Genomic DNA, 13737 nt, shown 5'->3' on the forward strand with positions numbered 1-13737 from the left:
ACATACATTATAGACATAGCCATTCCAAACACTCACAATGTACAAAACACATGCACTGAAAAAATTAGCAAGTACACAGAACTCGCCCAGGAAATCAGGCATCTGTGGAGGATAAATAGACTGCTTATTGTACCTGTCGTTCTCTCCTGTACAGGTGTGATACCACACACGCTACACAAAAGCCTGGGAACATTACAATTAAATATAAATACATACATCACACTACAGAAGGCCACTATATTGAATACATACCATATTGTTAGGAAATTCCTTAATACAGACACTGACACTGACACACACATTTAATTTTAGTTTTGTTTTGGTTGCTATGCCTTGACTCTGGTCCGGCATAGTACACAGCCACAGGTGTGTACTGAGTATAACCCACTAAACCCAACACATAATAATAATAATATAATATGGACAGATAATAAAACCAAGAGATTTGCAACCTGTTTTACTTGTTAACCCCTTTTCAAAATTAGATTTAATTCACCAACATTGTTCTATCAATACAAAATACAATAATAAAACCATACAATACAAAATAAAAACAAATCAGAAAATTGATAAAATAAAATAAATTTAAAAAAAAACAAATCAGAAAATTGATAAAATAAAATAAATTTAAAAAAAACAAATAAGAAATATATTTTTTATTTATTTAAACAAATTAAAGTTTAAAATTGCATGTATTATTTAACCAAAATTGATATATCTAAATAAAATTCAATTTTGTTATTATACATAATTATTTTTATTATATAATAAACCTTGCCTAAACAGAACCTGAATAAAATGGAAAATGCCTAAATAGAAAAAAATCTTTGGAACAAAGTGGTGTTATATGTTAAATTTTAATTTCGCCAGTCTAACTACTCTAACAAGAAAATGAAAGAATGTTCACTGGTACAAAGAACAACTTAATCTGAATAAAGTAGAAGAATCACCTCTAGATGTATATGGAGGTGATTTTTCCTTATTTGCACACATGTGGAGGTGATATTTCCTTATAATGGTCATTGATCATGACAAACTGTATTCCAAGAATTGAATTTGAATCTTTTCAGAGAAAAGAAGCTTGTCTGACAAGGGGACATACAGACTTTGTTAATATTGGTCTTTGTTGGAATTAACCAGGAAAGAATCAAATACTTTTAAGTGTCTGAAACTTTTAAGAATTGGATGAATTTCCAAGAACAGAATTCTCAAGAACAAGCAATGAATATAATTTGTTGAAGAAAAGAGAATAAGGTAACCTGTTGCCAATTTTTCTTACATAGATAGTGGAGAAGCTAGTAACTAACTATTCGCGTTTTTCACCGGATGCTCGCCTTCTGGTGTTTAAAAACAGAACTACTCTATCTGGGTCGTTTGAATGTTCTTCGTATATTGTCAACAGTAGAGATGAATAGTAAAAGCAAAAGTAAAGCTTTCTGTTGTGTTCCAAATTGTAATTCCAAAGCCATACGCGATCCCGATATAAGTTTTCATGTATTCCCACATGAAAAACAGATGATTTTTCGTAAATCAGAATTCGGAGAATCTCAGAAATGTAACCGACGGAAAGAGTGGATTCGACTGCTAAGAATTGGCAAAAAAGTTACGAAGTATATGGTAGTATGTTTGAAACATTTTACTCTTGAAGATTATATTTTGTCATGTATGCTATCATGTTTTTATAAATATGTTTAGATTATTGTAATTCGATAGTATTAAAAAATCAAACTGAAAAAGATTGCGTAGAGTCTAAGTATAAAATAATTTAGTATTTGTATTCGTTTTTAACCTATACTATAGGATTATCTTCAATAAAATGTAATTCTATTCAATTTTATATGATATGTCGATAAACTTTAAAATTCCAGTAATTTTGTGTGGGATAGAAGTCAACGCTGATGTTTGGAGACAAAGAGCACAAAAATGTACAGAACGATCTTGCTCGTTTTTCTCGATAATACCACATAAAATGACGTGTCCTGCTAATAATACTTTGTTCTCCTTCTATAAAATTTCTCTATGAACTGCTACAAGTAGCATATTTCATTATATCAGATAGTAATATATAATTCATTTTACATTGACGACTAACAAACGACCCAGATAAAGTAGGCATTTTGTAAAAATACAGCGCCCTCTAGAGTTCATGAAAAATGCGAATTACTGAGTATTCAAAAACAAACTGATTAATATTCTTGATAATTTAGAGATTTTTAGAGATAATTAGAGAGATTTAAGTTTTAATGATTAATTAATTACAGTACATACAGTAAACTCACATTAATGCAAATTGCTAGGGAAACAGTTGTTAGTTTGCTTTTATTGAAAATTTGTATTAATAATTTTCAAGGTGAAGGTCAAGGTCGTATAATTTTTTTTTTAAAACTCCTTCTGCCCTGTGGGTGCTAAGAGGGTCTCTTTCAGCAAGCCCACAATGGAGCAGCCAGGGTCTAACATATCCAAATGGACTATCACTTGAAAAATTCCTGAGGCTTTTCAACCTGTCTGGATTTGATCCTGTGTCCCCCAGAGCAGTAGGCTGCCACCTTGACCACTTGGTCACCCAGCCATTACCTATATAATTTAGGGAGTTAAGGCTTAATAGGTGATCAAAATCTCTAAATTATAATATTTTGAATTAATTTACTAAATTTTATAAATAAAGTTAAATTTATTTATAAAAAACAAAGTAATGTTCTAAATGAGTTTCATATCAAACAAAATGAGGAGGAAATGGCATTTGCCATTTAAGCATGAAGCACAAAGCCAAAAGAAATTCATGATTTTTTTTCTGTTGGAGACTGAAAAAGTAGAAAATATATTTTTTTTCATTTTTGAATGTATCTTTAGATATTTATCCACATCCCTTTCAAGATGCAGATAGTGGTGTATAGTGTCTACTCCATCTGTTGCATCCTTGAAAGAAGGCTTAGATGACTGAACATCAATGTCAATCTTGTTTTCATTTATTTTATCTTTCACTTTCATCAAGCAACCTCGTGACTGGTCCTGACACTATTATGCAGACTCTGATGTATTAGTTTGAGTTTCATTAATGGCAGCATGTATGCAGCCAAAAAATAGTCAAAGCACCAACTCCTTTTTCTGGTGCCAAAAGAGTAAAAAAGGAGCCAAATTTGGTTCAAGTAGTCAAAACTGACATCATTGTATGCCCTCCCTGATATGCAAACTAGCATGTTTACATGGGACTGCATCCATTTAAAGGGGTGGGTATTCTTAAACTTTAACCCCCATTTTCTAAGTAAAGTAGAATGTTTGAACCAGATGTTTGAATTGCTCTACAATCAAAGGTCAAACCCATCTTTACTTGCTAAGAGAAGAAAATGAATTTTACTGAAAATGATACACTTTTTATTGTTCACTTCAAAAAGTATAAAAAGCAACCATAATTGGAAATTGAGTTATTTGTTGGGGGTTGTGAAAGTAATTTACAGTTTGTCTTAATGAATTCTGGTAAAATTTTTGTTTACTTTATTTCATGAAAATTAACATTGTGACAATGACAAAATTTGATCAGTGTTCATTTTAAGGCAACTGCATTAAAATTTTTCAAAAGTCAGATTACAGAATAATAAATAAATAAAATACTTTCTTACTGGAACTACACTATAAATAAAATCAAAACTTTTAAACAATTCAGCAAATTGTTTTTTAATATCTTAAAAACGCTTTTGAACGCTTTAAGCAATCATCCTCACTTATCATTTTGAAATTTTGAATTCTTCGTTCAATTCAAAATGATAACTGAGGATGATCGCTTAAAGCGTTCGAAAGCGTTTTTAAGATATTAAAAAACGATTTGCTGGATTGTTTAAATGTTTTGATTTTATTCACAGAATAATTTGGTCTCTGTAATATTGTAATGTAATTTGAATTTCCAATAGTAGAACAAGTTACTAATATTTGTTCTTGTTATCATGTGAACTCATGAGAATCACATCAAAGAACTTGATATTTGAATACTTAGCATAAGTTCTCAGGAATGATGAGAACTTTTTTAGAATTGAATATGTCTCAATTCTTGCATTAGAATACTCCATCTAAAGTTGGAATCACTTTGGACTAATTTGGATTAAACCTAGTAACAAAATTTGGTACTGTGTGATTCCAGTTTACATAAGTTTTACTGTATTTTTAAATATAAAATTTTCACCAACAACCTAAACTACAACTAGTATTTATTGACTCCTCAGAAGTCATTAGTGAATAGATTAGAAATGCCCAATATAAAGCTTCAGCTGAGTACATCAAAGAATTTTATAGAAAACAATTTCTTAATTCATATCTGTAATTATTTATATCAAATTATTTTATATAAATAATATCAATATAATAAAGAATTTTAAATATTTTATCTTAATTACAAAATTATATCAGACAAGATTACTTTATACAAATATATGCCAAATTTCAAACAAAATTTATGAATTTTTATTAATTTTGATTGTTCAAACATTTAAGTGTTTGAACAATCAAAATTATACTGAAATTTTAATAAAATATAACACTCATAAAATTATGCATGTTATATTTCATTAAAGTTTATCACTAAATTAATTAAATAATCAAGTACAGTAGAACCTCCATTATCCGGATTTTCGATTATCCGGACTGTTCAAAATAAACAAAAATTTTACGAATTTGCTGATTTGGACTTGACAAATTACGACACTGTTTATGTACTTGATGGAATGCATAACATTTTTTGTTTCAACAACGTCTCACTCAGCACAGTGGTCGTAAACACATAAATATATTTTATGCAGTATTAAAAATATAACTTGACATACGTATTTATAAATAATTTATATTCAAATTACTGTACATTATTTCTATGACCAAGAGCGGCGTAAGGCATGGACGACGTGGGCCACCGCCTATGCCTCGCGGTCCGAAGGGCCTCGCGCCTCGAAGGTTTATGCATTACTTAAAAGCCGCGAACGCGACGAAAAAATTTTACTCGTCATAAAACGATAAATAGTTTGTCAAATTTTTATTCATAAAAATGCAGTTTCAACTGCTTTTTATTTTATAAAATCCGTCTTCTTGCGCCACCAGAGGGCCTTTTAAACAATAGGTAGTCTGTTAGCGTTGGTCAGTATTCAATACGAACGTTTGTTTCTTGAAAATTTGATCACGATTTAAGTACAATATTTACTTTTAATATTACTGATATGTCATCGAAAAGAAAATGTGTTGTATTATCATTAAAAGACAAATTAAAGTATTTGTTTCGATTATCCGGATTTTTCCTTATCCGGACTACCTTCATCCCCAATTAGTCCGGATAATCAAGGTTCTACTGTAATTAGAAATATAAAATTAGTAATAATTAAATGGACTAAAAGTAATGTTAAATATAATAATAATACAGTATAACCTACGAATAGCAGACACCATCAGAACCAAATAGTTTGTCCACTATTTGGAGGTACATGAGGCCATATTGTATTTTAGCCTTGTCATTATAAAGTGAAGAATACAATGGATTATGAAAACATCAAATTTGTAGATAGGAAAATTAAAATACCAAAAAGTATATATAGCATATATAATTAAAATATATACATAGTATATTATTTATCTTTTCAGCTGTAAAAAATCACATTTTAATTGAATTCTAAATGGTAAACAGATTGTATAGGATACTTTAATTAATTATTAATTCATCAAAAACAATCTGAGTGATGAAACAAAAAAGAAAAATGAAACTGTTATTACAAACAGAAGGGTGGACAAAGGTGGGTTTTGGTGATGACAGTTCGAATTTGAGTTACAAAGGCAATTTGCTAGCCACTTCAAGGGGTAAAAAATGCATTCGGCATTCTTGCATTTATAACGTCATTTATGATCTAAGCAACTAATAAAAATCAATATAATGATTTGTCTACTTTGTAGTTATCAAGTAGATGTAATTTTTCAACATTTTTGCTTTATTCAATAAATGATTTATTAAAAATTACTTTAGCCACCATAAAGCTGTTAAGATCATAAATACGAGAAAATGGAATATCTTCCTAAACTTTAAAGTGGTTGGCAAATCATCTTCGTTACATGATCTTTTAACTTTCACCAAATAACTGCTGCTGTCTTAACCTTAAAACTATTTATTTTTCATTACTACTATACTACAGTTCTTGTCAAGTGAATGAATGATTTTGGAAAAGTTTATGGTTTCTTGGTACTGTAAGCTTAATTTCAACAGTAAGACAGATTTATTCAGACAGTAATATGTACAGTACAACAATAAATGGTGATTGACAACTTAACCAGATTAGTCTTCTCTAATAGATAATGAATATTGTACAGGTTTCACAACCTGCCCCCCTCCTCTATTCCTATTCCTACTCAGTCTTTATTCGACACCTAAGGTTGAAATTTGTCCCCTGAAAGAGTATTTGAACTAATTCTTTGTGTTAGTTTTAAAATATTCCATTTGTAATTGATACTTTTGAAATATTGAAAGTAAAACTTTGCATTTTTGTAATGTAGGTTATGGACAATGGTGTCTGTTATTTAGAGGTAAATATAATATATGTTCTATTTGAAGGATCTGGGGACTGTAAAAATGTCCCAATAAAAACTAAAAAAATGTTATAAAAAAGAAAGCAATTTTAATATTTATCAATGTCACAACTAAACACAATTTTAATTAAAATGGCCAATAGTATTTTTAAAAAATTAAAAATTTGAACAAAACTAAGTTGTCTTCTTTCCATCATGTCCAATCTTCAGAAAACAATAACAGTCTTTCTATACAGAGACAACCTTTTGTAGAATATGCCTCTGCAGAATTATGTAAAACAGTTAAAAAAACGTTCACTGATAATAAGCCAACTAAAAAATACATATACAATTTTAATTAAAATGGCTGATGGTATTTTTTAAAAATTAAAAATTTGTATAAACTAAGTCATCTTAAGTCATTTTAATTAAAATTGTTTTCTGATGATTGGACAAGGTGGAAAAAAAAATGACAAAATTTTTTATTTTTAATCAGTGAGTGTAATTTTATTGACAAAATGAAAAATTTACTTAAGGAAAGCATAATATATCTTAGCTACTACATTCAATAAATAATTTATTGTAAAAAAATATATTACAATTAATACAGCATATTAAAAGAATAAGCCAAGGACAATAACTAGTATATAAAAATATTTACATATTTTGAAGAAATGCTAAATCACTAATTTTAAACTAAACACTATTTTTATATACATAATTTATTGTAATTTAATAAATTTCTTGTTGAGTGTTGTAATTTGAATTATATCAGTGAAAATATAATTCAAAACACAATTAAATTAAAATTGTAATGTTACAATTTTTAACTTCATTATATTCTTAGACTTTGTTTTCTTCCTCATTAAAACTAACAAACTATAATTTTAACAATTAGAATAGTCATTCAATTTTACAAACTCTATGACTGCTTTTCTTTTCCGCTAGACTTATTACACTATCAATTAGAAACAGGACAATCTTTAGAAAATCACATTTTTATTTCCTAGAGTATGCATTTCAGACTTCAAGTCCCTTATCAACTCTTTGTGATGTAAATGTTTAGGAAATAATGCATACAAGTTAACATAAAATTTTTGTACTGTTACAAAATTTGATAAGCACAGAAATGGTGATGATTAATAAAATATGGATGATAATTATTAATTTACAGGTATTTGCTATAACAATGGTTAGGATGATTAATTGTTAATGATTTTCAACAGGGATGGGCAACCCACGGCCCTTGGGCCGCAGTAATATTTTTTGCGGCCCACGTCGCATAAAATATGAATAAATATATCAATATCCCAGCTTAAGAAAGTATGCAGTAAAAATTCCAACATTATTTTCTACAACTTATGAATGTAAATAGTTTTTCCCCAATGAATTTAATAAAAATTAAAACAAGAAACCATCTAACAAACACATCAAAACTAATTTAAAACTAGCAGTGACTAATATTTAACCAAATATTTCCAATATATTACGTTTACATCAGTTCCAGAAGCTAAATTAAGTGTACCTATATTATAATATAAAATTTATTATATTTATAAAGTAATAAACATGTAACACCTGTTACATGTTAAAAATGTTTTAAGTTAAACCTCTAACAATTATCTATAAACATAACCTATGATTAGGTTTTGAATCAGATTGAGAAAGATTATAGCAAATAAAAAAGCATGAAATAATTATTTATGGTAAATTAAATTTAAGAATTAAAAATACTTTTTAGAAGTATTAAAAAATTTTAAAGAATTTTATATTAAAAGAGTTTTTAACTTTTATGTTTTTAAAATACAGTAGAGCATCCATTATCCGACCCCTGATTAACCGTCACCTTAGTTAACCGACCGCGTTCTAGTTGGCAAATTCAAATGTCCGCTAGTGATGTGGCGCTACAATATTTGGCTATGTCTTGGCTACTTTAATATTATTTTTGTTAAATTTTTGCATGTTTTAGCTGGCAATACTGGCTCAACCATGAAAGGGAGGCCAGTATTTAAACGAGGCTTAATTTTGTAATTATGAGTGGTTGTTTGTTTTGTGAGCAATAAAATAATTTTTAAGGATACAATAGCAACGATTATTATTTTTAAAAAATTTGTTAGGTTTAACATTGATGAAAATTCAACACGAAGTAGGTTAATAGCGATATACTAATATACTAATTACATGGGATATAATAATATTCTACACTAATAATGGATTTTTTCATACTTTTCGGTTATCCGACTTTTCAATTATCCGACCAACCCAGTCCCCAATTGAGTCGGATAATCGATGCTCTACTGTAATATCAATTTAAAAAATAAATATATATATTAAAATGTATTCTATGATCTTGTTCTATACTTATTACTTAAAAATACATTAAAACTATGGGGACTAAACTTGCCCAAACTGATAATCAAAATCTGTTTACATGAACATAGAAGATTTGAAAATTTGCTGGTGCAACATGTAGAAATAATTGGCATCATAGAGAGAAATTCAATATACTACAATAAATTTGGTATATTAAAGTAAATAAGCTGATAAGAATTTATATGTAAAAATCATTTAAAATCAGAAATTTATTTACTTTGTTGTTCTTTATGTTTCAAGACATCAATATCTATTTCTTCATCATCTGATGACATACCATCATGATGTTTAACAATTAAATTCTTAATTTCTCTGGCTTTTCTTCTTCTCATCCTAAAATATTTTAAATTTCTAATTAATCTAACTAATATTACATTTAATAATAAATTTATTGGTAAAACAAAAATTATTTCCTATTCAACAATTAATATTAAAATAACAAAAATTTTGAAATTAATAGAAATGGGTTAAATTTTAAAAGAATTATCAAATCACATCAGTGATATGAGGGGAAACCTAAAAAAAACTGAACTGAGAGCACACTGCCATTCGTAGACGTAGTAGAGAGTTCTCTGGTTACATGGGGTTAGTAGAGACCTTCACGAAACAGCTGTCTAAAGGGTGTCAGTTTGTAGGTTTATGTTTGAGTGTAGTGCTGTGTTTCTCTTACTGTTATTTTGTTCCTCCTGCAAAGTTCTAGGAGTCCTTCAACATCTCGAAACAATGAAAACGTTGAAAAAATCTGCCAAAAAAGTGTTAAGACGTCTGCGAAAGGATTTGCAAAGAACGCTCGGAACTTTGGTGATCAGGTGACTGGTTCCTTCATCATGATAACGCCCCTGCATACACGGCCTTATGAGTGACTCACTATTTGGCCTCTCAGGGATGGCCTGTCATTCCCCCCCCTCTGTATTCACCAGATCTAGCCCCATGCAACTTTTTTCTGTTTCGAGAATGAAGAAAAATCTAAAAGGGAAGCGTTTTGATGATGTGGAGGCAGTAAAAACAGCTTCGCTAAGGGCACTAGATGATATCAAAGTTGAAGAGTTCCAGAGATGCTTCAAACAGTGGGGAAAAAGACTTCACAAGTACATCGCATCTAATGGAGAGTACTTTGAAGGTGACTGAAATAATTTTGTAAAAAAGTTAATAAATAAAGTTTTTATACAAAAAATCCAGTTATTTTTGGATCCTCCCATATATATATTATATAAATAGTAACAAAAAATCTACGTGATTCTACCAAATAATAATAGTTTCATAAGGATTTTTAGCATTCTACTTCCTGATATCCACAGACATGTATGTGATATGGCAGTCATACAAAGTTCAAATGCTTATAACTTCTAATAAGTGCATCTTTTGAAATAAATATTTAGTTAAAAGTTTGTTTTTGATTTAGAATCATAATACACAATAAAAAACAGGGATTCCCATTTACCAACAGGAAGTTGACCATTTTCATCAATTGTGGCATTATCTATGATAAAATTAATGGCCCCATCTTGTAAACTCCTTGAAGTTTAACATTTTTGGTTCAATGACTTTTTTGTAGGATTTGTATTCTTCAAGTTATTTCAGTAAATTTATTAAAATAGACCACCACTCTGTATATATATGTGTGTATGTATATGAGGGCAATTCAAAAAGGCCCTGTACATTTTGGTATATCTTTTGTCACAGTTGTTGATATGGCCTTTATTTTCCTTTCAAGAATAAATGCTTCCCTTTGGTGTAAATGCAGAGTAAGTCAGACAATAAGATGTTGGAAGATATTTCTGTAAGTAGGAACATTGGTGGCATTAAAAATATGAAATTGGCTTAAATATGCCACAGACTGCAGGCAAGTATGTAGAATAAATATTATCAAAATGATGTGTGTGTGGCTAATGCAACAAGTTTAGCAAAGACTAAGATCAGGTGTAGAATGAATCCTGTGGGCATACCTAGACAACTGCTATAACAGAAGCCATATTGAGCAGATTATTTTGAAGAACAGAAGAATAAAAGTATATAAAGTTTCTGCAATTATCAACAGCCTGGCTAGTGCTGAAACAATCATTCAGGAATATTTTCTGTTCAGAAAAGTGTCTTTACAATGGATATCTAAAGCACTGACTTTTGATTGGAAGGCAATACATGTCAATGTCTGCAAGAGAAACATGCTCAAGAAAAAGTTCCTTGAAGCAGAAGGAGACTAATTTTTGCAACAGCCGAGAAGTCCTCAACCATCACTTACAGTCCAAATTTAATTCCAAGCAAGTTTTATCTGTTTGGATCTTTAAAGGAGCACTTAGAAAGAAATTTGCAACAAAAATCCCTGCAGGATTGTATCCTGAGTTAACTTCAACAACAAGGAAAAAGTTTTTATAGTACTAAAATTCAAACTGTTTCAGGATAATGAAGAAAGATGAAAAATACAATTTTAAGACAATAGACAATATTAGAAGTTTTCAAAATTATCAGAGTTGAATCACCATTTAAACTGAAATAAAAATATAATTTTTAATATTTTATAAACAATAATAATTAATATTCATATTTCAATAGTTTAATAAATAAAAAAAAGAGACATCATTAATAAATTTATTTTACTTTATTTTATACTCAATAATAATACTTTAAAAATCTCCAAACCACAATCAAAACCCATAATTGTAAAAAAATTATACTTTAGTAGAGTGAACATTTTGAAATCTTCATTCCAATAAAGCATAACAATTTTTTAAAGCATTTTAAAACCTAATTGATTGATTTATTAATTATATAAATTATTAATAATTAACACCTATAGCACAGCTAGGATAACAAATTTTTAAAAAACTTAAGTTTTATCACATTTATGCAATTATTATAATTCTAAATCATGCTTCATATTATATTTTCATAATTAATGTTTGATATAAAATTTAGATTACTTAATATTTTACAAATCTGAAAATTTTCTGTATATTAATTAGCATATTACTGTATTTTTGTTATAAGAAAATAAATCCAGAATTTATAAAACATTTGGAGAAATGAGATAAGGCTTCATTAATGAAAGTCCAGCATAAATCAACCATTCAAGAAATGTATTTAAGTTTGCATATACTTATCATCTAACATTATGAAACTAAAGAAATGAATACATCAAATGGTTTGCTGTAGGATGATGAACATTGGCTTTATTATGTGTAAGCATTATTATCATTTGTCTTCTTAATATAGTAATTTACATTCATGTATATTTTATTCTAGTTGATCCAGGAATCATTATGTCAACATGAGGGCATTTAGGTTTCATCTACTGCCAACAGATGCAGGCCCCTAGGCTTCTACTAACATAACTTTTATCTAATTAAGTTCAGAGATCTTTTAAAATAAATTTTTAAAATATATGTCTTATGTCAGATAAGACATAATTAAAGATAAAAATTTGACAGAAGAAAAAATTAAAACAAATAAAATTATAGTAAGAAGAGAATAATTATTTTCAAGATATGCACAGAAATTTTTGATAAACAACTAAANCACAATTAGACATTAACAAATAAAATTATAGTAAGAAGAGAATAATTATTTTCAAGATATGCACAGAAATTTTTGATAAACAACTAAAAGGAAAGTTTTCAGAATAAAATTAAAACATTACTTTTCACAACTATGTATGAATGGCATTAATAGAGAAAAATCTCAAAAATCAACAGATATATGAAGAGAATACCTCTACCTTGTTCAATGAATGATGAATCCTTTTACTATTAAAGACCCAATGGACTGTAATAATCAATACAAGAAACAGAATACTGAAATTATGCTTTTCCTCCCTCGTTCAATTATTGTTTAAAAAATATTTATACAAGGATTTATACTATTGTTCCTAATTTTAAACCCTGTTTATTTATTTCTCAGTTGTATGTTTTTTGCAATTATACATTAAATATTTTGTGCACAGTACTTTCTCCACTATAAAACACTTTAGTTGTATGTTTTCAATTTATATAATTTTGTACTTATATGTCATATTTTTCAGTACCATAAAGCATAGTTTACACTGAGAGTGAATCACCAGAAAATGGAAAAAACAAAGCAAATAATACTGTACATTATATGTGGTGCCATTTTCAGGAAATTTTCCTATTTAGAAAGTCATTCTACCAGTCCAACATACCAAAAATTTTCACTTTTCACATTCTACAGTATGAATCAATTTTGTTAAGTGAATGAAAATTGCTTTCTGGTTTTTCATTCATTCTCACTATTCACTGTCAATGACAGCTAACCTTTAGAATGACTCTTCATTCTTTCATGATTAAAGTTAGGTGAAAGGCAAGAACAAGTCCATCAAAAAAAACAAACAAAACTTGATCAATTTTTTTAGCAGTACATGACTTAACTTTGTACTGTTTTATCTTTCCTTTTATATGTTGTTCAAATGTGTTATATATTACACTAGTAGCCCGGGACGCCCTCTAGTGGGCATTGTTTACAAATTTCCATGAAGCACGGTTCCTTTGACTTTTTTGTTCCTATCAATATGCTGTACAGCTCTGTTAAAGTCCCAATGGTAAGATTAGATGAAGAGGTGGTGACCCTCCCAAACTGTAGCCCCCTGTGCGAACAATAAAGGCAAAGGAACCATACCCCTACTCGCAACCCTTCGCGAGATATAAGCCCCTGAAATAATAAATTCCTATTACAAATATACTGAATTATTTATATTGTTATATTGACCAAATAATAATTTATTGCCAAATGAATAATAATAATTCATATTGTTAATTTAAATAAGAATTAAAATTGTTAATTTGAATGTTTGAAATATGACACACGATAGGGGCGCCTCTAGTGTCCGTT

At 28.7% G+C, this 13737-nt stretch overlaps 1 protein-coding gene across 1 annotated transcript in view; it reads right to left on the reverse strand.

The window, feature by feature from the left end:
• LOC111617828 (PAX3- and PAX7-binding protein 1-like) overlaps positions 1-13737 on the reverse strand; it is an 89403-nt gene that overhangs the window by 16856 nt on the left and 58810 nt on the right. Inside the window, exons 11-12 of the mRNA XM_023359139.1 lie at positions 9116-9231; positions 2456-2574 (exon numbers count right to left, since the gene is read on the reverse strand). Coding sequence (XP_023214907.1) covers positions 2456-2574; positions 9116-9231 — 235 coding nt within the window. The remainder of the gene's footprint in view (positions 1-2455; positions 2575-9115; positions 9232-13737) is intronic.

The sequence above is a fragment of the Centruroides sculpturatus genome, unplaced genomic scaffold, assembly GCF_000671375.1.
Source record: "Centruroides sculpturatus isolate CEXI.00-Female unplaced genomic scaffold, Cexi_2.0 scaffold104, whole genome shotgun sequence".
NCBI classification, from domain to species: domain Eukaryota; kingdom Metazoa; phylum Arthropoda; class Arachnida; order Scorpiones; family Buthidae; genus Centruroides; species Centruroides sculpturatus.